General features: G+C 43.2%; 1 protein-coding gene across 1 annotated transcript in view; it reads right to left on the bottom strand.

Moving 5' to 3' along the window:
- srcin1a (SRC kinase signaling inhibitor 1a) overlaps positions 1-23,544 on the bottom strand; it is a 73,895-nt gene that overhangs the window by 6,357 nt on the left and 43,994 nt on the right. Inside the window, 19 exon segments of the mRNA XM_029437575.1 lie at positions 4,736-4,873; positions 6,514-7,443; positions 8,038-8,166; positions 8,605-8,757; positions 9,044-9,183; positions 9,443-9,704; positions 9,851-10,157; positions 10,990-11,137; positions 11,403-11,533; positions 12,732-12,907; positions 14,762-14,922; positions 15,618-15,638; positions 16,966-17,093; positions 17,495-17,596; positions 17,844-18,652; positions 20,762-20,773; positions 20,775-21,058; positions 21,434-21,445; positions 22,052-22,247. Of these exon segments, the coding sequence (XP_029293435.1) occupies positions 4,736-4,873; positions 6,514-7,443; positions 8,038-8,166; positions 8,605-8,757; positions 9,044-9,183; positions 9,443-9,704; positions 9,851-10,157; positions 10,990-11,137; positions 11,403-11,533; positions 12,732-12,907; positions 14,762-14,922; positions 15,618-15,638; positions 16,966-17,093; positions 17,495-17,596; positions 17,844-18,652; positions 20,762-20,773; positions 20,775-21,058; positions 21,434-21,445; positions 22,052-22,247 (4,239 nt within the window).

Raw genomic sequence — 23,544 nt, 5'->3', positions numbered from 1 at the left:
TGTCCGGCAGCTTTAACTAGCCTGTTTTTATCGCCAGAAGTAATAAGCGGCCAAAATGGAAAATGGAAATAGGGTTTTGCTGCGTGAAAGTGATTCACATTGTCATGCCCTCTTTGATCTGTGCCAAAGCAAACGAGGGGAAATTGTGGCTTTGAACTGTCTTGCTCTTATCCAGCACATTGATTCGAAGCATCCTCCTGGAATGCTCTAATACCTCCGAGTAAAGCTTTAGTGAGCAGGCAGCCCGAGCACAGAGCACCATCACAAGGGCTCTGTTAAAGTAAACACCTGCACTTTACTCGCACAGATAGCATCTAAACAACAGAAGAACCTGATGCTCTTGAGCATTAAGGCCATTTAAGTATATTTGGACCAGATTATTTGCAGGGTCATGTTTAGGGGCGATAGCAAGGGAGAACCCCTGACATCTGATTGGCCACCCCGCAATCCCAAACATCGAGAAACGCAGGACACCACATAAAACCAGAAAGTGGTGCCGGTGCATCTTGTGTTAGCTGATTGCAGATGGTGCACATTGATGTCTTAAACTGTTTTACTGTCCCTCCAGCTGGCTCTTATCATGTTAATGTGCACCAGCTGCCTTTCATATGAACTGGGATGGACAATGCCACTGATGCTAAAGGTATTTATATATTTAGATCTAGTCACATATCAGCTGGAGACTCTGAAGTGGTGTGTTCAAAATGCACCTAGAAATGTTAGTAATCATTTGGACAGAGGAAACAAAAGAGGAACAGGAAGTAGGGTAAAAGTTAGGGGTCACATTTAGGGAATTATGTCCAGGAAAGGTTTAAGAGAAGAGACACCTTTACCTTCATCTGTGGGCCGAGGAGAGAGGTCACCCACGGTGGGCACGTCTGATTGTCAGAACAACAGCATCAGTCAAAGGTTTGATGAGCAATGAGGGTGAGGGGGAAGCACTACGGAGGCTCACCTCAAAATATGAATCATTTCTAGGTTACCGCTCAACACTAAGGCTTAAAAATGTGTATCCTACAAAGACATACGCTGATGACTGCGACTGTTTTGACACATTCTGCACAAATATATTCTTCAAAAAGAAAAACCGGCTTGCTTCTTAGTTGTGTGGAAACGTAGTAGAATGATGCCTTAATTAGGGTTTCTCTTCTAAAACATCACAAGCACAATGTCAGTGAGGGGTTAAGAAAAATACTAGGTGAAGTCTGCAAAAGTTCTTAATTAGCTTCTTAAAGACTGTATGCAAATGAGCCAGCCGGCTTGATAATTCGATGAGATGAGCTGCAGATAATCAGTGCGTTTCTCTTGCACAGTCCACACTCAGCTGTTTCATTATACTCCATCCATCTGTACGCTTAATTGTCAGAATCTGTGCGGTTTTTCTTGGTTAAACATTAAAGACATTAGGAATCTGATTGAGAAGTAGCGATTTCAAAAGAAACAGCTTGTGGAAACCAATAACACAATGTTACATTCTCAGCATCGTGCTTCATTAAGGTTGGAATAGGCTGCTTAAAATATGTGCGGGGGCTTTTTCAAACAAGCTCCTGCTCCAGTGCATGTCACTGCATAGATAACAGAGTTCACACGTCAAGTGTATGGCATCCCAAAGGTTTAAATAAATGAAGACATTATAAAATATTCATTAAAATATGTCAAATAAACCAAGAATTAGTTGAATAATTCAAGAAATTATTAAAACTCTACTCATTATTATGGGATGTTATTTCATCGTTCCTTTTTCTTCATTTTTGTCCAATTACACTTATGTCACTTTTTTAAATTGTATTTAATAGTCACTTTTAGTCAGTTGATTTAGAATGACTTTGACACCGTTGCAGCTCTAGCTAACAGGAGATAAATGCATAAAATATGCCAACAATAAAACAAATATATATCATAAATATGAAGCCATAGAGAGAAAAAAATAATAAATTGAACAAATGTATTAATTTGTGTGCACAAGATATAATTTGTTGCCTCAATTTAATGAAATCTTTCCCACGTGTTGGTTAACACGCACAAGCGTCTCTACAGAGAGCCAGCACAACAGATAAGCGTTCTATAAAGGCGTCCTCCACGTCAGCGTGTTGCCGAAAGTATAATCCACAAGCTATCAATATCCTCAATTGCCTTGTACTAACAATAACACAAGTATTGTTACCCTGTCTTAATTACTCATAAAGTAAAGACTAATTAAAGAGTCTCCATCCATCTACAACCAAGGACAAGATCTTTAAGCAGGAATGAATGGCCTCCAAAATAATTAAATTATTTCATGTGTGCCTCACGAATGAATTGAAACCTGGAAGTGATTTAATTCATTCAAGGTAACGAATTATACCTGTACACATGTTGCACGAATGAGTCAACTGTGGCCATGACATGTATATATTCTTTTCTTTTATGGCATACACACACACACATATATATAATATATAAATATATATATTATATATATTATATAATATATATAATATATATATTATATAATATATATATATATAAATATATATATTATATATATTATATAAATATATATAAATATATATATATATTATATAAATATATATACATATATATAAATATAGAAATATATAGAAATATAAATATATATATATATAAATATATAAAATATATATATATATATATATATATATATAAAAATATATAAAAAAAAAAAAAATATATATATATATATATATATATACATATACATATATATACATATACATATATATATACATATACATATATATACACATATACATATATATACACATATACATATATATACATATACATATACATATACATATACACACAAAAATACATTTTCAATACAGAAAAATATGTTTTAATCATTTCACATATTATTTTTTAAATGTATTTATTGTTTTACACATTTCAAATTATTTATTTATGTGATCATTTATTTATTTAACATTGGACACTAGTTTAGATGCATCTGTAGTAGCAGGTACTCGTAATGAGCAGTTGCATATAGAGAGTTTGTGTCATGTGCACCTCACACTTCACACAATGCAGTTATTGGCTATCGTGAAAACTGCCACAGCTGTTTATTCTCTTGGTGCAAGTCAGCTGCTTCTTTGTTGCTTTTTGTTATTTGTCATGCACTTGTGGTGTGTCGCCACCCTAAACGACTTGGCACTGACTTCCCACGCTGACAATTAGCTTTGAGTGCCCACTGTCCCTTTGAGGATAGCGCTTTCACACATACAGCTTCTTTTCACAATGGCTGTTTTCAACAGTTTGTGGACAAAGAGAGAGTGCCCTGTGCGAGTGTCATAATGAAATAATGGGACTAATTTTGCTTTCATTAGACAAGTGTAGGAATCCACTCCACTTCCAAAACCACAGGGCTTGAGAGAGAGTGACAGGGGGAAGAGTGAAAAGGATAAACAGGCAGCGTGCGTGAATTGCAGAGTACAGAAAATGGAAGGAAAGAGACATAAAGAAGAGGAAATGTGAAAGACTTAATGGTTGGGAAAAAAGAGAGCTGTCCTCTTCATATTGAATAATCGGTGATTGCCAGTGACTCAAGGGGCGATTATTACACGGCACTGCAGAGATTCTTCCCAATCTTCTCTTAGTCTGAGGCGACCAAAGCTTCATTATGTCCCCATCTCTCCAGTATCTCTCCCTCTCTGCCGAACACATTAATTTCTTTACCGTCTTCGAGTTTGAATTTGTGTCTGAATGCTCTAACAAATTCAGTGGAGTATGGAGGTTTAGGTTCACTCCACTGCTCCTGTTATCTTTCAAATTACATTGACATTAAACATTTTCCCCCCCCTGTGCACAGGCGTAGTGCAAAAACCTTCTCTTGGCTTTACTGGACTGACATGCTTCAACAGTTCAAGCCTCCAGAGGCCACCAGGCATCCTTATGTCCAGTCCTTTACCTTATTTTATAACACCCAAATACTGGCAGATTAAAACCAAAAAATAAAAGACGGTACGCCCGCTATCAGGGAAACGTATAACAACACATGTATAGAAAGAGGCTTATGCAGAGAGTTTGCAAGTTTTCATTTGATCTTCTCCAGACTTAACTTCTGAAACTTAGACTCGTCTATTAGGGCAATACATAAAGTAAAGAATTGTATAACTTTTTAATTAGATAATATAATTAGAGATAGCTCAAGATTGTCAGACATGAAAACATAGCTTATATAATTGAAGCACTAATCCTCCTCCACTGTCACCTGTCTGACACGCGTCTCTCTGCGGGACTAAAAGCCTGCAGAGGATACTTTCATCTATTTTGACAAAATCTCGATAATGAGACACAACAATGTGACTTTGCCATCAAAGAATGATCATTAACTAAACTGGTTTGAATTCAATTGCACATGATTTGAAATGAAAGCTGAGGAGCGGAGCGTGGTGGGGACGTGCAGCGGGTCTGTGAGGTAGGTGAGGACGGAGCGGAGATGAAGAGTGAAGGTAAAGGCCGCTTTATGCTGGATGTGGTGTGTGAAACACTTTGTCGGCTTGCAGAGGTTCAGACATTCTTGCTGGTGGTGTGTGAAGAAATGATTATTCTATATCAAGAACAAGATCATAAATTCTGCCTGTATATGTGGAACATTAAAAACTCTGTCTCATCTTTCTTGATTTACAGCGGGCACACATCATTGCCTCCAGTTCCAGATAAAGAACATAGTAAAAGGCTTTTTCCTTTTTTTTTACAGATAAGATAAAGATAATACCTGGTGCTGGCCCTGGATCTTCACAAAGTCCTCTCTTCTGACACTTTTAGTCTTGTCTGTGCTGTTCTGCTGCAGGTGCTTCAGTTTGGAGGCAGCTGAGGAGTGGAGGACCTTACCAACGCTTGAACTATTCCCTCCCTGAAAGGAGAAGAGAGGAGAGATGTGTGAATCAGACCGTCCACACAGCACACGCTCATACATTTCACTTCTCCTCTCCAGTGCCTTTAGTTCACGCAATCTGCACAGATCAGACACACGTCAACTCTGTACCGAGTTTGATTCCAACAAGTCAGGCCCCTGAGACCAATGAGGTTTTAAGATCAGAGCTTGGAGCTGATACAACTAAGCAACTCACTTCACAGAGTTTCACCATCTATCAGCGGAAAGTGACAAAGACGAGAAGATAGAAACGCAGCATCAAAACTGACGTTGCGTCGCCTCACCGCAGGATCCACGAGGCGGTGTGATTAATGATCTTTCCTGCTGAGCTACTATGTCGACTGTCTCTAATACGCACAAATACACATTCAGTCAAATTTCCATCCCACTGTGCCTCCTCTGCACACGGGGATATTAGCTGAAAGGAAAACTAATAAAAGATTAACTGTGGTAGCGTAAAATAGCCAATCTTTCTCTATTAGGGTAATTCAAGACAAAGAAAGCTGCCTGTCTTCCCTCTGAGCCGATTCTTCTCTTGATGCGAAGCTACCTTTTGAAATGTAGACATTATACAGCATTTAATGCTTTATTTATCGTGCTTATTAAAATCTCAACCGTAATGGGGCTGGAAAGGAGTGTCAGCGTGTGTCAGCGTGAATTTGCTGAGCAAACGACGGACAAGAGTAGGAAGAAGGGTTGAAATGTTGAGCGTGGTTGAAGTTGGAGTGATGAAATAATGTGTGGAGACGCTGTAATCCTCAGTCATGCCTAAGGGACTGCTCCCTGGCTCTACATCAGAGGGCTGAAACTCCATGACAGAGCGACTGTCAATTATTGCAGCTCTGCCCTGACTGGATGCTACATTCACAGCAACAGGGAATTCTACACGAGCCGTCAAGACACCTCAGTGAAGCGGCAGCTGACACACGAACGCAATAAGTCTTTTGATTGTCACTAATCTTTCGTTGTGTTACGGTCAACTGGAGGTGAGTTGAAAGAAGGGCTGGTGCACAGTTCAACACGTGGTCATTGCATATCAACAAGAGGTGTATGAGAAGTTCTGGCTTTGGTATAAGAGAGGTCTGTCCGCAGAAAGGTTCCTGGGTAGAAGGAGTGATAATGAAGTTGCTCGCCGTTTTTTTTAAAATCATATTTTTACCTGAATCCAAACGAGTGAAAGAGCCCTAAAACTATTCCTGAGGGAAAGAGGTTATTTCAAGACAGAACAATATAAGAAGAGAAAAAAAGAATAGGAAATGTAAGATATGTGTATTATCTATACATTTGATTTTATTGCCCGTTTTGTGTAACAAAAGGTGAAATTAAAAAGATTTATAAACAGAAAACAGAAGGCAGGACGGATCGATAAAGAAATAATTAACAACTCTGGGCTCCGCAGGATGTTCAGCTCCAGCACTAATCACAGAACAGACAAGTAGAGAGGAAGTCTGTTGTCTGTCCCCTATTACATATTTTCGATCTCAAATCAAATTAGATGCTGATTGAGTCAGGGAGCAGACATCAGACGCTTGAAAGTGAAGTTCCAACACCCAGAGAGAAGCAGGGAAGAAAGAGAATAGAGCATGCTGCTTCAGAGCAGGAATCTGTAAGCAATGAACCTGGATCGATGCTGCGCTGAAAGAGGACGGCTTGGGTGGGACCGGTGGCTTCTGGGTCTCTGAGGTCGGACTGCCCGTCATCTGTACAGGTGGGCTGTTGGGGGTCGTCTCAGTGTAGAGCTGCTCTGCAGTAGCGGGGCCACTGATCTCTATCAAGGTGTTCTCCAGCTCACGAATAGTCTCCTCCAAGCTGTCCAGCCTCCTGTAAGTGCTGTGTCGGATATCTTCTCTCGTCTTCCTCTGGCTCTGGTTGGATCGACTGTCCACAGAGCTGGCTGATCCGCTGGACTTAAGAGTGATGTTAACTGATTTCTGGCGTGCCTCGTGAATCTTAACTTCAGTGTTGTGCTGTAGTGTCAGCACTCTATCCCCCGTCTCTATCCCTCTCCTCAGAGCCTCCACCAGAGAGCTCTGCTGGCCCAAGCAGAGGGAGGATTTCATTCTGGGTTTGGGCACCGGCTTGGACGACACCAAAAGGGAATGCAGAAGCCTGTAGGCATCCCTGACTGTGCTTTCCTCTCTGAGGAGCACTAGGAGAGGCCGGTCACTCAGCTGGACCTCAGGAACCGGATTAGTCTGTTGCGAGATGTTCAGGGTCTGTAGAGCTTCTCCGATAATCCTGCTGAGCTCCTGGGCCTCACCGGGAGATACCACCCTCACCTCCAGCTCCGTCAACAGCAGGGCAACTTCCTGCTTTAACACCAAGTCCTCTTTGAAACCGCACTGCTCTCGCTGAGGCGGGCTTCCAAATGAATCCTTCTCTTTTGAAAGAGTAGTCTGGTATACGCTGCGTTGACCCGTCCAATCTTGTGATGGACTTTCTTCTACAGGGTCATTTGCTGAATGTCTGACAGGATCCTCTGAGGCAGTATGTGAAGATCGGAAGCACTCTGTCAACACGATGTGGGGCACAGGAGACAAGCGCCTTCCCTATAAGTGAGGAAAGCACTTGAGGATTAAATTCAAACACACTGAGCTGGTCTTCGCTTCAGCACCATCCAACAAACTGCTGCGTGGGATCACTTCATACTTCAAAAAAGTGAGCGATTTTAAGAACTTGTTTGTAAAGTATGTCGAGATAACTTCCTCCTAACATCAGTGTCAGCGTGTTAACATGTGTGGGCTCCTTACTGGTGCATCTGATGGGCTGCCAGTCAGTATATAAGCCAGTGATAAAGTGAAGTTTGTATGTCAGCCTAATGTTTTTCTCTCCTCGAGTGGCCTAATGACTAATGCAACTTTAACTTCAAGTTGTGTGTAATGATCACACTATGTCATTTGGTGCATTGTGGGTAAACATGGATTCAGTTTCAACACCAATTTAAGACAAATGCAATTACAAAACTGCAAAAAAAGACAAGCTTGTGTGGAAATAAGACTTTGGTGTATTCTGCATATGTTTTGGTTGTGACTCCTTGAACGCAGCATGCATACAGTACACAATAACAATTTGTGAGCACAGGGGTGAAGAGAAACAAGATTAAAGAGGGTAGCAATCCACAGCACTCGGGGTCAGAGTGTTACCTCAGTGCCTGGGGCCTCAGAGGGCCACAGGTCCAGTCTGCAGGGGGGGCAAATGTTCCCGCTGCGAGGGCTAACGGGCAGGGAAAGGGGACGGGGAAGAGCGAGCCTGACTGGGACTCTCTCAAACAGCTGAGGAGTGAAAGGGGAGGTTCAAAAGAAGTCAAACATTGCCAGATAAAAACACAACAGCCACTGAATAATCAAAAATCAGCTTTTATGGACTTTATGATCCTTCACATTACAGGCAGGCCCGCTCAAACACAGTCCAGGCAGCGATCAGGGTCCATCTGTCTGGTGATCTGTGAGCCCTGGGTGATGATGTGTGTGACTGAGCAGTATGTGATCCTTGGGCTCTCCCAGTGCCAGGGGCAGAGGGGACATATGGCACCTGCTGCTTGAACATGTGGTAATGATGGTGAGGATGTCTGCTTGCGAGTGCGTGTGCTCGCAAAAGCCGGTAGCAGATTGCGGACGTAACATAAATAATAAAAAGAGTGCAGTTTTCCAAGTCATTGAACAACAGCCTATTGAGGATATAATCAACATAATACACAACCCGTGTTTTACCTCCAATTGTGCAGCAATGTTCTCCTCCTCTCCTTCCTCCTTGTCCCCGGAGGCAAGTGTGGGGGGTGTAGATGCAGGACGAGGGTTTTCAGACACACTCCTCCTCAGTTTCACGTGCGGCTTCTGGCCTTCAGTCTCTTCAGATTCACACTTCTACAAATCGCAAATATAAAAAAGGCTTGTAACGTATCTGAGCCTCTGTCCCGAGCGTGCAGCTTCAACATTTTATTAAGACAAAGTGTTGATCTTACAGGATGATTCCTTCGGTTAAAACAATAAATGAGCACAGATCACCGTCTCTCTGATCTGTTGATATTTACCTTTGAGGAAGATCCTGGTGGAATTAAAACTTTGTCTATTTGACATTTAATTGTTTTAATTGCACAACTGAATGTGATGCATGTACATTTTACAACTGTAATGCCTGTAATTGTGTCACCTTTATACTTTTCCCAGGAATGAGGGGCTCTCCGCTGCGGCTGGTTATGCTTGGAGAAGACGGGAAACTGCGTCTCGGTGGTGGAGGAGGAGGAGATTTGGAGGGTTTCTCTGTGCGATACCGTGGTACTGTCAGCTCATCTGGAAAAGGAAATCAGTCAGACATCTTTAGAAAGGAGTCAGACAGGATGGTTTTTCATATTTCATCTCAGTTTAGGGAACACATGTTCTTGAGATATGACATGAAGGGCTTTTGAAGTAACTGGATGTATTGTATAATGCAGAGCAGAGGGTTACCCTGAAAAAAAAAACTTATGGAAAGCAGACAATTTGAAGAGGCAAGGTTTTCACTTGACAATGACGCATGATGCAGACTGAAGCACTGAGCTCTCCATCTCACCAGAGCCACGCCTGGATCCTCCCTCTTTCCCAGAGAGTTTGTGCTGGGGCTTGCTGACGCGGTGCTCTGGGTTTCCTACCCCACTTTGGGGGTTCTGGGAGGATAATGTGTTGGAGGAAGACTTAATCTGCTTGGCAGCAAAATCCAAATCTGGAATAGCTTTCATTAACTCAGCCTGGGTCTCCTCCAGCAACCGGTTGATGTCCTGGGCGCTGTACTGGGTCAGGCTGGCCCGCTTCTCCTCCCAGTCCCGCTCTGCTGCCTGTGAAGTGCAGAGACTGATCTAAACACTTTATAAACACATAGCCAGTGAGGTATTTCAGTACTGGTTTATAGGATTTGTAATGCAGACTATGTGAGCAGTGAAAACCGAGAAGAAAGGTGAAAAACAGGAGAAATATTTCCTACCAGTCGGACCTCCACAGACAAAGCTTTGTCAGCTAAAGCACGGCGTTCCAGCTCCTCCAGGGCTTTGCCCTTGTGGGGAACAGGAGGATGATTGTCCTTGTGAGGGCCAGACAGGTTCCCGTGGACACGGCTGAGGCTGGAGTGGGGGCTCCAGTTGGACAGGCTGTTGCCTCCCCCAAGGTCATTGATGGTGAGCGGTTGGCTGGAGGAGATGTCAAAGTTGGAAAACTTTCGCAAGTCGTCTTTGTGCTTTGATGAAGGACTCGAGAAGTCCTCCTGCTTCTTCCACACGCCCTCATTGGCTTGTCTGGTAAGACATGGAAGATGAATTTATTAATCAACTCTTAGAAATGTAATACAAACCAAAGGTTGAATAATTCATGACTTGAAGTGAAAACAATTGTTGCCGAATAACAAAAACAATCAAGAAAAAGCTCAAAACCCTGTGAAGGGCGCAAACCTCCGACAACACTGAATAATTCTCTCCCTCAAAGATGAGAGAAAGAAACATATTGATAAGCTCTTTTGATCAGGGAGGTTAATTAAACCAGAACGTTTGGTACTTTTTGGGCACAAGGCTGATTAGGAGAGTCAACACTCTGAATGTATTTATTCATGTGGCTGAAAAGAGCCTTCATTAGGATGTTACCCATAAAGCCAAGTGGCACAGTGTCTACATACATTATGAATTTAAATCATCTCTCTGTCTCTGCTAGTTTAAGAGCTTTGGCTTAAAACAATAAGTGTTTAATGGTGGAAATCAAAAGCAATATCTAATAAATCTTTCTTGGTCCAAGGCCTGTCTGTCCAGCACATATTATGAAAATCCATAATGTTCTGCTGACACACAAACAAAGAAGGGTGAACACATCATCTCCTTGGCAGAGGAACACACAGAAAAGACTTCCCGGAATGGATTACACATGAGCACGCTTCTTCAGCTAATGTCGGACATATTTCACCGCGCGTCGCTATGTAAGAATTTATCGCACAAATGCACCATCAGTATTTATAGGGTGACTTAAAAACCGCTCCATCTTCAAGGTAATGAAGAGTTGTATTTACATTCATCACAATAAAATAAAATAAAGCATGACGTCACTGATGTACTGTTGCTCTCAGCCGGAGCAGGTTCATACTTGCGCATGGTGGCGAGGGTGTCAGTTACACCCTTGCAGCGTTTTAACAGGGCGTCAAGACGGTGTGGCTCTTCTTTCAGGAACTTGACGGCCTCCACTTCCACCCTAAGCACCACCCGCATCTTACTCTGCAGGCCTGGGAACTGATCTGTAGGAGGAAGAAGAGAACACAAACAAATCAATACAGTTTGAGACGCTGAAAGCCTTTTGTCGTAATGAAACAAAAGCTTTTTGAAGTACTGTGAATGGTCAGGGAGTTCATACAGACAATGAGCAATCTGTGACTGATTAAATGTTTGTCAGACTGGGTGTGGGTGACTAAAAGATGCCTCGGTGAGTTATGGGTGCATTATAAACTGAGTTTTCTGTTTTGTGCCTGTGCACAGAATGTGAAATGCGCCAGCATGACTCACTTTTCAGCTCTGTGAGTGTTTCTCCCAGCTTTCTGAGAACAGTGGCCTTCTCCTCGAGCTCCTGCACCGTCACCAGCTTGTGGTTGACTGAAGACTCCTTCTGGATCTCGTCCACAGACTTCTCCAGGTCGCTGAAATGGAACAGACAGAAGGCTGAACACCAGGGATTCCTCTGCTACACTTACATTTTTACTGAATATTTATCTCAGAATTATGCTATTTGAGTTTCAGTAGAAAAATGAATTCTGCCAATAAACTGTCTCTCAATAAACTGGCAGCAAGATCAACCATTCTGGACAGCTGAAGTGGAGGAGTGTGGAAGGGGATTCAAAAGTTTTAAACCCAACAGAGGTAATTTGTTCAGCTCTAATATTAAGTGCGTGTCTGAGACCTATGTCATATAAATCTGTCTTAAGTTATTGTAAGGAATGAAACTTCCATGTATAATGAACCAAAAATAAATTGGCCATTAGCCAGGCTGAAGAACCGACATTGATTAGGAGAGATCATCTAACAGTTCAACCAATTAGTCTGCAATCAAAATGCCGCTCACAGAGAGATTCAGTAACTCTTCTGCCGCTCGCAGAGAGACTCCAGACTTATTACCGCAGTTAACATTTCCACATATGAGACAGAAGCAGGTTATCTGATTATTAAATCACAAGGTAGCTCTGTGCTCTGGTTTTGCAGTCGCTTCAATTAGTTGCTGGTCTCATACTTCTGATCTTAATAAGCATCTCGCTCTACGCCGGGCTTAATTAGTTACAATTTCATCACTGCGTCACCCGGTGAGTCATCTAATTATACAACAGATGTGAACTTTGTCATGTTTGAAGCAATTATGAAATATATATGATGAGACTCATCTTGAACAAGATAACTGTCAACTTATATTGAATATCATTCACATTGGTACCGTATATTCTTCTCATGTTTGGGGTATTATTGATTTAAAGAAACTATGATGAAATATGTTCATTGACGACCTTTTATTCCTCGACTAAGACGAGAAGATGGCGAGACGGCAACTGACGTAACTGTGATGAACGTGTAACCTTTAGCCGAAAAAAGACGAGACTAAAATGTAAAATGAATAACTAGAATCTCTCTTTATTCTTGTCACCTTCTCTGTCACTCTCTCAAACACACACACACACACACACACACACACACACACACACACACACACAGTAAATGTCAACCGTTTTTAATAACCAGTTTTCTTTGACTACGATGAGACTAACATGCCAATTAAAACTAAAGCTAAATAAAAAAGATAGCAGACAAAAAGAACACTACTACAACACTCAGTCTCATCCTGTTACTTACTGGAGCTGCTGGATGATGAGCTCCTCCTCGTTGAGATACTTCAGTCTCTCCTCCTCCACCAGGAGGCGCTGTCTCTGCAGAGGATCCTCCTGCTTCCTCAGGGCGTCTGCCACGCGCACATTCAGCTCCGCTTCTGCACGCTTCAACAGAGTTCGCACTGAATCCTGGTTATCCACCTGCACACACACACACACACGCACACCGTTACGGATAATATGCTCTCACTTCAGAAAGGCCTGTTGTACACTCGGCGACTGTTTGGAAATGAATGTATCAATATTAGCTTGTGAAGTTGTGAAATGTGCTCTCACCATTAGAGCATTGCAGTCGCCTAAGGCTTCTTCAAAACAGACTTTATTGATTTACAGAAACGACACATTCAGTTTGGCCCCGTCCTTGAGGGGGGGCAGACTGTGGCCTCTTGTTTTACTGTACGACCTTCTCTGCCTCGTCATGCCAGAAGAACATTTTGCTCTGTCCTTCACTGCTTATGTGTTTTTCAGGCATTGCTTGTGAGTCTTTAGCCTTAAAAGCACTGCTAGATGCAGCAAGTAGTTCCCTTTGTGGTTTGTGTGTGTGTGTGTGTGTGTGTGTGTGTGTGTGTGTGTGTGTGTGTAATGTTTCTCCGAACACAGAAAGCCGGGATGCCCTGAGGAGAGTGAAGAATGTCCATGGCAGAATCACTGAGCATGAACTCCGCTCCCTCTCAGTGTTATGAATGGAATATTCTACAGGACTACTGCATGTAATACAACTCCCTGAGATGAAAACACCTGGTAAGCAAAGACGAATGAATAATTAATCAGCCTTATGTTCCAGGAAGTCAAACAAGACAACAATATCACTAACATTAAAATGTACCCAGTACTCCCCATTATACTATCAATAATGATGCTGCAGATGCATCTGGCATTTATTGAAAAACAGAAAGTAATATATACAGAAAAAACATGTTTGCACATCTTGCAGCACCGTGCTTCCTCTCTCTCTGCTGCACACTCCCTCTGCATAATTCATGAGCCACATGTAAAATGTAAGCCGCTGACCATCGCCATGGGTAACAGTACGGGTCCAGGTGCGGAGGTCATACTTGGGCACACATGCAGCTAAACTGTCCTCTCTGGGTGCGGCACAGCCTCGGTTGGTTAGCTCTCTGTCTCACTGCTTAGCCACTTCAAGAAGCTCTTGTGACTGCAGTCAGGGAACAAATAAAAGCACTGCATGCCCATCATCTGTCACTCCTATTACTCCTTTCCCCTGCAAGAGACTTCTCTCCTCTGCCACTAAAAGCATGTAACTCATCATCTCTTCCTGCGGTAACCATGGCATCGCTTGCATCAGCGATAAGAAGAATAAATGAGGACCGTATCTCCACATTTCCTGTTAACCCTTATTTGTGGCGTTTCATCTGTCGTGACATTTTGTATCTCTGTCGCATTCCACGCCGTGTGAGCCGAGCTTTTATCTTCCACTCATTCTATTTCATGATTAATCCTCAAAAGGTATACTGCCCTCAATGTGTCATGCAGTACAACTATGTGAACCTGCAGGTGTTATTTACTGTAGGTATAGTATTGATGTGAAGATCAAATAAACATCAAAGCCACTGCTCCTGTGTAAATATACTGTATAGCATGCATCGCTTTAGACATCATAAAAACAGTAGATAAGGACTGTGGGAAATAAAAGCACATCATGAGTGCAAAATGTGGTCTTACATTTTGTATGAATTGCAAACAGTGGGAGAATAGTACGTCATTTAGATTAATCTAATTATGCTGCTTGATTCACTGAAAATGATTCATCACGACCTATCGGCACAGAAACGCCAGCTGGAGATAATAAAACTATATTAAAAGAGGGTTTGTTAGGGAAAAAGGAGATGAATTATTAACTAGAATATAAAAGTAATATTTCTAATTTAATTAAATCTGTCTGCATGGCTAGATACGACTAGCAGTAAATAAGAATTTGAGAGAACAGGCTCTTTAAGAAAGAAAATCCATTCGCTGGATGGATATACTTTATACCTGTATCTTGCGTAGCTGGCTGAGCTGTTTGCGCAGGTCGGTGGCGTTTTGCTGCAGGCCGTGCAGGTGGAGCTGCATCTTCAAGCGTCCGGCGCCGTTCACCGGGGTTGTGATAGAAGGTGGCGGCGGCATCAGAGCGAGAGGTGCCGACGGTGTGTGAGCTGCCAATCACAGAGCAGAACACGTTGGGAAACAAGTTTGCTGGGCTGTGCTCCGGTGAGATTTGCAGTCAGCCAGCATGACAAACAGAAACACACACGCACACACACACACACACACACACACACACACACATACACTCAGCAAACAGGCCCAAAGAAATGTACATATATAGAAAATGTGTTCACACACTGGAACAAATACAGTGTGTGAACTCAAAAACAGCGCCATATTCACAAAACTCTAATAGCCCACTGGGAGAAATGTGAGCTCATGCTATTAGTAACCCATATGGAAGAGCAATTAGTCTATTCAGTAGTGACACACAGGGGGATAACCATGCTCTTATCTTAACACAGGGCTTTGTGAGTATGGCCATTGACTCCCCAGCTATTCTCACGCACACATATGCCTCCCGAAAACACACATACACTCTCATACACATGTACAAAGGAGAGCCAAGTCTGTGACAAAACAACCTTCTGAAATTCCCAAAGGCAAAAACCCAAGCAGAAATTCCAAAAGTGGAGACAGAGACAGGACGAAGGGGGTGTCCACTCTCTGGGAAACCAGCCAGGAGGAAAACGTGAGGATAGACACCGCCAGCTACCACACACTCATACAGAGAGCAGAGAGCGATGACAAATGTCTGATAGGAGAATTAAAAAAGGGCGATAGAGTAGGAGATGGCAACTACCTTTCTTCTTCAGCCGTCCAGCTGGAATATAGAGAGTGAGCCAGTTACCGAGAAATTAATGAGAGGGGATAGAGAGACAAAGAGGGAGAGGAAAGTGTGAAATGTTCATATTTACAGAAAGATAATCTGGAGAGTTTTTATTGATTACTCCAGAGAAAAAGACTTTGGTTATGGCTTAGTCTTTTGGCGGTGTATCAATTTGTGAGGAAGCTTCAAAGAGTAACCGTGCCCTGTGAAGGTGTGGCCAAAGAAAAGCTTTGTTTTTGCCAAAACTGAGCAACAAAGATGTGAGAAAAGAAGGACAGAAATGAGCGGAATTAAATAAATGAGTCAGAAATGCTCCAGCAGGTATCGGCGAACCTGTCGGACAACGATTCCTTTCAGTATTTCAAAACTTCTATACTGAAATACATTCGTTCTTAAAGTAAATGTCTGATATTTTGAGAAATACACATACAATTGAATCTCTATGCATCCAGTATATAGATCGACAGCTTTGAAGTTCTTTTGGGAAGGTTTATTTTTTGTCTTATTACCTCGACAGAAGGTTATGTTGACAAACTTCTCCACAAATTGATCAAATCGAAAATACTCATGTGTCTTTCTCAAGCTTTGGACTGTTCCTTTAAAAGTCCTGCAAATTCCTCTAACTTTAACAATTCTATAAAGTGGATTTGACCTTTGAATGAGGTACAAACGTCGCCTACTTCACACCTAACCAGTTTGTTTTGGTTAAAACGAACTCTGGTGCGTTTGCCTGTTTAGTTCTGTTTACTTGGGCTGATGGGAAAGCTGTCAATCAAACTCTGATGCCGTAAACAACTGGACTGAGGCGGCATGAAATCTGGTGCGGTTAGTTTGTGATCTGAAAGCAAACGGGACCGACCACAGAATGTTTCGTCAGTGATTTTTATCAGGATTTCAAAAGAAGTCAGCAGAATTTGATTTGCCCACGTCACCAAACCTGTCCAGTTACCTGTCGGTCTGTAGAACTGCATGCTTACAGACGACAGTGTGAACACCAAACTGGTTTGGACAAAATGAACTGAAGTGTGAAAGCGTCCTTCAAAAACAACTCCACAGCTCCTAACTGAACCAAGCAGGTGATAAAGATGGCAGCTTCCATTGTGTGTCCCATTGTGAGAGCATTCTCAAATGTTATTAATTTGTCAAAACCAGAAGGTCACAAGTTTTTTTTTTTAATCTCCTTTATCCTCTTTAAAGTGCGGTGCATTGTTTTCAGGATTACATTTCTAAACAGCGCAGAGATTAGCCCGGCGGTGGTGCAACAAGCCGACTGCTGAGTAATGGTTGGGTACACAGGTCACAATTATGCTGCTGTACTCACGTCCGGTGGCGGAGCCGTCACTGTTGGTTTCGGTCTTCTCGCTAGAAGAGAAAGGTAAGGGCCGTGAGAACTCGGTCCCTTGGTCCGGAGGGCAGCCCGCCATCATGCAGAGACGCAGCAGGCCGCATCTGAGGATCAACGGCCACAGGGCAAGGCAATTACAGTGCCAACGCTAACAGCGCTACTCCTGCACACTACCACACTGATCACATTAACAAGTTGTCTTCTTGTTAATGAGCCCATGTTGTGTTCACGAGGCTGAAGCGATAACAATGTTCCGTGTTAACAAGGAACTCAAAATCAACTAAAAAGCTATCTTACACATCTCTATGTATCAATGCCTAAATCAATAGCACTGTGCCCTGCAGCTAATGTTTAGTGCTCTGTGCTGTGCTCACACAAACTAACGCTGATAACGGTCCTGATAATAGCCAGCCGCCGTCCCTGTCGATAATGCTGCCTGTGTGTCTGACCTGGAGCCGTATCTGCGAGCTTTCGAGGGTTAATGGGGGATAATGGAGAGTCTTACGTGCTGTCACTGTCTGGTGCTCTGGTCAGAACACTCTGGACGAGGCCAGTGAGGCTGGCGATCTGCTTCTCCATCGCCTCCATACGCTCCAGACGGTGATCCCTGCTGAAGTAAATAATAATACAGTTCATTTATAGAGTGCTTTTTATAGTACTGAAAGACATGAAATTATCTTATTAACAAAAAAAACATGTATTAAAACTATAATCATTTAAGATACGTTAACATCTACTGATGTTATTAGGATTGTGTGTGTATGTGCTGTATGTAGGACTCACTCGTTTTCAGGACCTTCTTTAAACAGTACACCTTAATGAACCTCACCACACAGACTTACTGACACACTGACCTGATGGTGTCAGCGTCCTGTCCAGACATCGAAGAACCAAAGCCAGGCGTGGCCCTGCCTCCCTCCCCGGGCCCCGCTGTCAGACACAGAGGCTCTGAACTAGAGCTGGGCCTTGACTTTGGGCTCTCCACAAACACGGAGGAGGAAGCCGAGTCCTTCCGGAAGGTCTGCCTGACGGGTGAGGCTCTGCTGGGCGAGCTGGAATATGAGTCCCTGTCCCTCATCTGCATGTCAGGGATTTTCTGCGGGGATGAGGGCGGCATGCGAAAACCCATGCCCAGTGTGGCTGAGGAGTATGTGTCAGAGTAGAGCGAACCTCCAGGCTTGTAGAGAGAGTCCTCCAGGTCCCCTTGAAGAGCAGCAGCTGAGTAGGTGCTGAGGGAGCGCACAGAGCCACGGCGGTACAGGCCGCCGGTAACAGGGAAGCTAAAGGGGTCTCCGATGGCAGCTAACGACTGGGTGGAGGCGATGCTGAGGCGGCCCTCGTGCATCAGGCTGTAGGGATCTGCATACAGCCCCTCGTTCTTCATCAGCGCCATATTTTTGGCAGAGACTTCTTCATCAGGCTTAACATCGCGGCGCTCCAGGATGGCGCTGGGCGAGGGAGATAGGCCTGCGTTGGCGCCGTGGCCAGCTTGGGGATGTCGAGGCTGTTCATGCTGGGAGCCAGTGAAGGATGGAGGACGGCTGCCGCTGTAGGAGAGGCGTGTGCGGGATGGAGAGCCAGAGGAAGCCGAGGCCGTAGAGGAGGGGAGAGTGTTGAGGCGGCGTGTTGGGGAGGAGTCGCGAGAGGAGTACACCATGTCCCTCTGAAAGGAACAAGCAGGGATAAGGGTTAGCATGGAAACCTACAGATTAGACGCGTCCCATGTGTCAGTTTGACATGAAGACGACTGAGATCTGACTAACAGTCTGTGCATGAGAGCATGACCAGCCCAGTTATACTGTTTATCCAAATGCAGAATTTATTCTCTAAATAAATCGAGCGGTCACACTCCCCTGTTTCTAATACCTGTATTTATTTTCCTAAAGTTTATTGGCTTATCATTTCATTACTACATACATATTTATTCTATTGAGTAGTGGTGACAGAATACAGGAGACAAAACTACTATTATTTTCCTCTCTCTCTGTAGAGCATCATGACGTTGTTAAACCTCTGCCTCTTCTCATTTCTACAGCTTTACAAAGCCAAATACTTCGTCTTCCCTCGTCACACAACTACGTTTGTTGCTCAACTCATCCCTGTTTTTCTTCTTTTTCCATTCGCTTCTCAGCATCCTAGCTAACCTTGTCATGCAGCGCGATGTAATACACAGAAAATACTGGAGCGTGACGAAAGAATTTGTGTTGCTCAGCTGTTATGCCCAGGGACATATTCATATACACATACTGTGTATTTACAAAGCTATATGAGGTGGTCTGGTTTGCACAAACTGTATGGACACAATTCAAACAAGCACATAGATAAAGACACAGTTTAAGTTGCTCCACAAGACAGCAGCAGACACAACATGCTCAGGAGCAAACACTTGGCAAGATGCTTGTTAAGATGCAGTGAGATGCTGTGAAACAGAGCTGCAACAATTAGTTGAATAATCCATCAGAGGATGGACAGAAAAGTAATTGCCAACTATTTTCCAAATCAATTCAAATTGTTTAAGTAATTTTTCATGCAGAAAATGCTTTTTCCAGCCAAACAAATGTGGAGATTTCCTGCTTTTCTCTGATTTATAGCCTATTAAAGTGAATATCTTTGGGCTTTAAGCGTTTAGACACTTGCACGGACATTTTCCACTATTTTCTGACATCAATGATGAAAATCATTGTTAGTTGCAGCCCTACTGTGAAAGATGAGGATGACTTTATGATACTTGGTTTTGCCCCATTAAATGTTTTTGCTTAAATGGTAAATGGACTGCTTTTATATGGCGCTTTTCCAATCTTTTGCAATCACTCAAAGCGCTTTACAACACATTTACACACATTCATACAGAGTCAGTGGCTCCATGCAAAGTGCACATCAGCTTGTCAGTAGGTTTAACCATTCACACACACTCACACACACATCGTTGGCCATCAGGAGCAATCTGGGGTTCAGTATGTCGCCCAAGGACACTTTGACATGCTGACTGCAGGGGCTGGGGATCGAACCCACAACCTCTCTACCTCCTGAGCCACAGCTGCCTTAAAGACATGCCTTAAGATTTCTTGGTTTCAAACTTAGTTAGAGGGTGTGTTAAAATGTGCTCTGCGTTGGCAGTTTATGGGAGCTGGTCAGCTGTCTCTCTACCACTTTTTCCTTTTCTGTTTCTTGTATGCAAAAATAGAAAGAAGAAAAAAAGCATGTAAGCGTGCACAAACACATAAAACGTACAGCACAGTACATGCACACACAATGTGCACAGGCACACTCGTTCTCCCTGCCTGTATGCATGGTTAATGGCAGTTGTATCATCAGCATTGAGTGAATAATGCAGATGGTAAACACGGTTTTGTATAAAATAACTTAAAAAAAAGGTCTCCCTCAGGCTCCCTTGATCTCCACTGAAGCAGAAATAGCTTCGGATGTTAAAATGTGCTCATTTCATACAGGAACATTGTTCTCTGGTGTCTGCACAGCAACAGATGGCCTACTTGAAGATAAGAAAATACATTTCCAGGAGGAATACCTGTTAAATTACTAACCCATACACTACAACAGCCTGTCAAAGGTACCATTGAAATATAAAAAACACCATACCTTGCCAAAGAAGCTCACTGCTGCTCATTATGTGGCGGCACATCATAATAGAGGTTCTCACTGACAGCTCAGTTGTCAAACATCAAACTAGCAGGAGATCAGACGCCATTCTTTCTCTAAATAACCCAGTTTACCCTCTTCCCCCAGCCACTCCCCCAGCTCCCCTTCTCCTCACCCTCAGGTCTCCAGTTAGCCAGGTGTGGCGCAGCAGGGTAGGAAGCATAGATGGGCTCTTTGCGGTAAATCTTGATGATGCTGCGGTCCTGGATGTCCCGGACGTCCTCCAGCTCGTAGAAGACGTTGCGTGCCTCATCCTTGATCAAGATGGCTGTGTTGGGTGACTTTAGCATACCTGCTGTCAACTTCTGAGGGAACATGTGCACGATGAGGGCGTGCAGCGTGTCCAGGCTGCTCAGCTCGTGAGTGATGTGAACCCGACGCGTCTCATCTCCGTACTGCAGGAACAGCACGCCTAGAAGAGAGCGATATGGGAGAGACGGTTGAATCAGAAGGCAATGGCTTGTGTGGAAGGAAAGAATAAACTAGCAAAGCAATTCTGTCAAATCTTGTAGCACTTTTGTTTTTGCCACTTTGAAAGATATAGTGTTATTATGATCAAAATGTTCCACCTCTAAGTTAATGAGATAAATCAGCATGAATAATCAGTGACAGAGTAAACACCAGTTCTCTCTATCTGAACGTGAGAATTCACAGCTGAGGGGCAAAGATGTTTAAGGCAAGTTACATTCTTTTACTTCCTAATAAATTACCCCACTTCATGGAATACTGTGTCACAGGCTGCAACCTTTGATTTTATATGTAAAGGTAAGTCTGACGCCTGACTAACCTGCGTATTCATCTGCATACACCCGGGGGACAAACACAAACAACAAACAAAGCAAAGAAAGACCAGTGATTAAAAGTCAAGCAAAATAAGTGAGATATTGCAGTCGAGTTGGGGAGAGAAGAAGACAAAGTGGTTAGTAAAGAGACACGGAGAGGATGCTCTGACCTCCTCATTCAAAGTAGCCTTCATCAGTCACTGCCACTTTAGTGTTATAGATTTCTGTTTTAACTCACTGTAACTTTACACCACTCCTTGATGTGGACAAGCCTCACACTAATCATTCACACTCCAAAGGCCCTTTGGTAGTAAACAACAAATCCTGGTTCCTTTGTGACTACTGTCATACTGCACGTGTGATTAACACACACGTGCAGTATGACAGTAATCACAATAACTGAACAAAAGAAATGTTCTTAGAAGATTACAGGGTAAATATAATAATCTATACATTCTGCACACACAACACTGTTACTGCAGTTGAGATGGTAGTATAACATGTTCTCCCGTTGTGTGTAGCGCAGCGCTGCACGTGGTAAACAGACAGCTGTAAATCTGCCTCATATCCAACCAGCCGACAGTGTTGTGACAGAGCCGGCCAGCACTGCTTTAAATCTTAACCTGGAGATCGTAGCTTATTCTGGCTGGCAGAGCGGGACAGCGGCAGGCTCTGGCGAAATCGGTTCATCCTATTAAACCCAATTGGAATGTCGGCTTCTGACATGGTCTCCAAGGATTCAGCTGAGGCAAAGGAGAGCTTGGCGGCCTGGTCGGCGAGCCCAGACTGGGTGGACTGGGAATGCCGGGGACTGCGGCTCTGCAGGAAGAGAAGACACAAGGAGACGCACAGTCATTTACTGAGAGGTGAAATCAAGGCGGAGAGAATGGATTAGACAGGGCCAATGGAGTAAGACCAACCGGGAAAGTGACAGTGAACACACAATGAGACACCACACAATCAAGCACATAACAAGATTAACGAGACCTTGACAATGGTTTAGCTACCAGCCATTCACTAACAATTACCAGCGTCACAGTATCTGACATCAGCTGAATGCAGAAGAGCACAATATAGTTGTTCTCAGATGGCACAGCACTCGAGGGAATCAGCCTTCATGAGTCACCTATTAAGCCGGAAACTGTGCTCCAGCTCAGCTTATGTTATGTTTGCTCAAATGTGCACACCTCCTGCATGCCTCCACACTCTTGTCCCTGTGCTGTTACAAACTTTAAATGAGTACTTGTGGGAGGGGAGGAGAAGCTCATGCAAATCCCGGTCTGTCACTGTTGGTTTATCCTGCTGGCCTTTGCCCAGTCTTTTCCCACTGAAAGACTGTTAGTGCAGCTGGGGCTGAGCTCACTGAACTGGCTCCCTGATCCCCCACCGCTGTAGCGTCTCCTCCAGCTCAGAGGCTGCTGTAATGAGCTCCCAGAATGCTGTCTGCTGGTTGTTCGGATGGCAGAGACACATCTTTAGCCACAGTACAGTAGCTGTGCCGGTCTCCTCCTCCTTGCACCATGGAATAAAAACAACTGCTTTCCTCAAAGTCAAACTGCAGCATGGATCTACTGTGGATATTAATAATGTAGCATTCAATTAGTGTGAGAGTCTGACAGAAGCTACACAGCATGGTTTTGTTGACTGGCAATAAGACATACTTCACAGTAAACTAGAGCTTATTTTATTTTCATATTTATTTCCCCTTATTGTAAAGCACTTTGTGCATTTATTATTATTAATATTTATACATAAATTGGCACCAATTAATCAGAGTTAAATGATTTTACTTCGATCAATCAATTGATGAACAAACCTTTGCTGTACTCCAGTAAAGCAGCTGCGGTTACTTGTAAGTACTTCTATCTCTGGTAATTTGCTCTTTAAAGTAACTGCTATGCTATCACATGTGTTCGGTTACAAACCCCCCCATCATGACCGAAAAGCGGAACAATGCTTTTCTTTTTTTAATGTACTCTCCCTTCTGTTACTATCATACATAATTCAGTCACACACACACACACACAAACAGAAAGATAGCGGTGGCAGACAGTGTCTGAGCACGCAGAGGGACGGTGATGCTGACAGATAACCCCCACGTGTTTTCTAATAGGCT

The sequence above is a fragment of the Cottoperca gobio genome, chromosome 8 (assembly GCF_900634415.1).
Source record: "Cottoperca gobio chromosome 8, fCotGob3.1, whole genome shotgun sequence".
NCBI classification, from domain to species: domain Eukaryota; kingdom Metazoa; phylum Chordata; class Actinopteri; order Perciformes; family Bovichtidae; genus Cottoperca; species Cottoperca gobio.
Note: the sequence above shows the minus strand (reverse complement) of the source record. Positions and strands in the feature narration are given on the sequence as shown.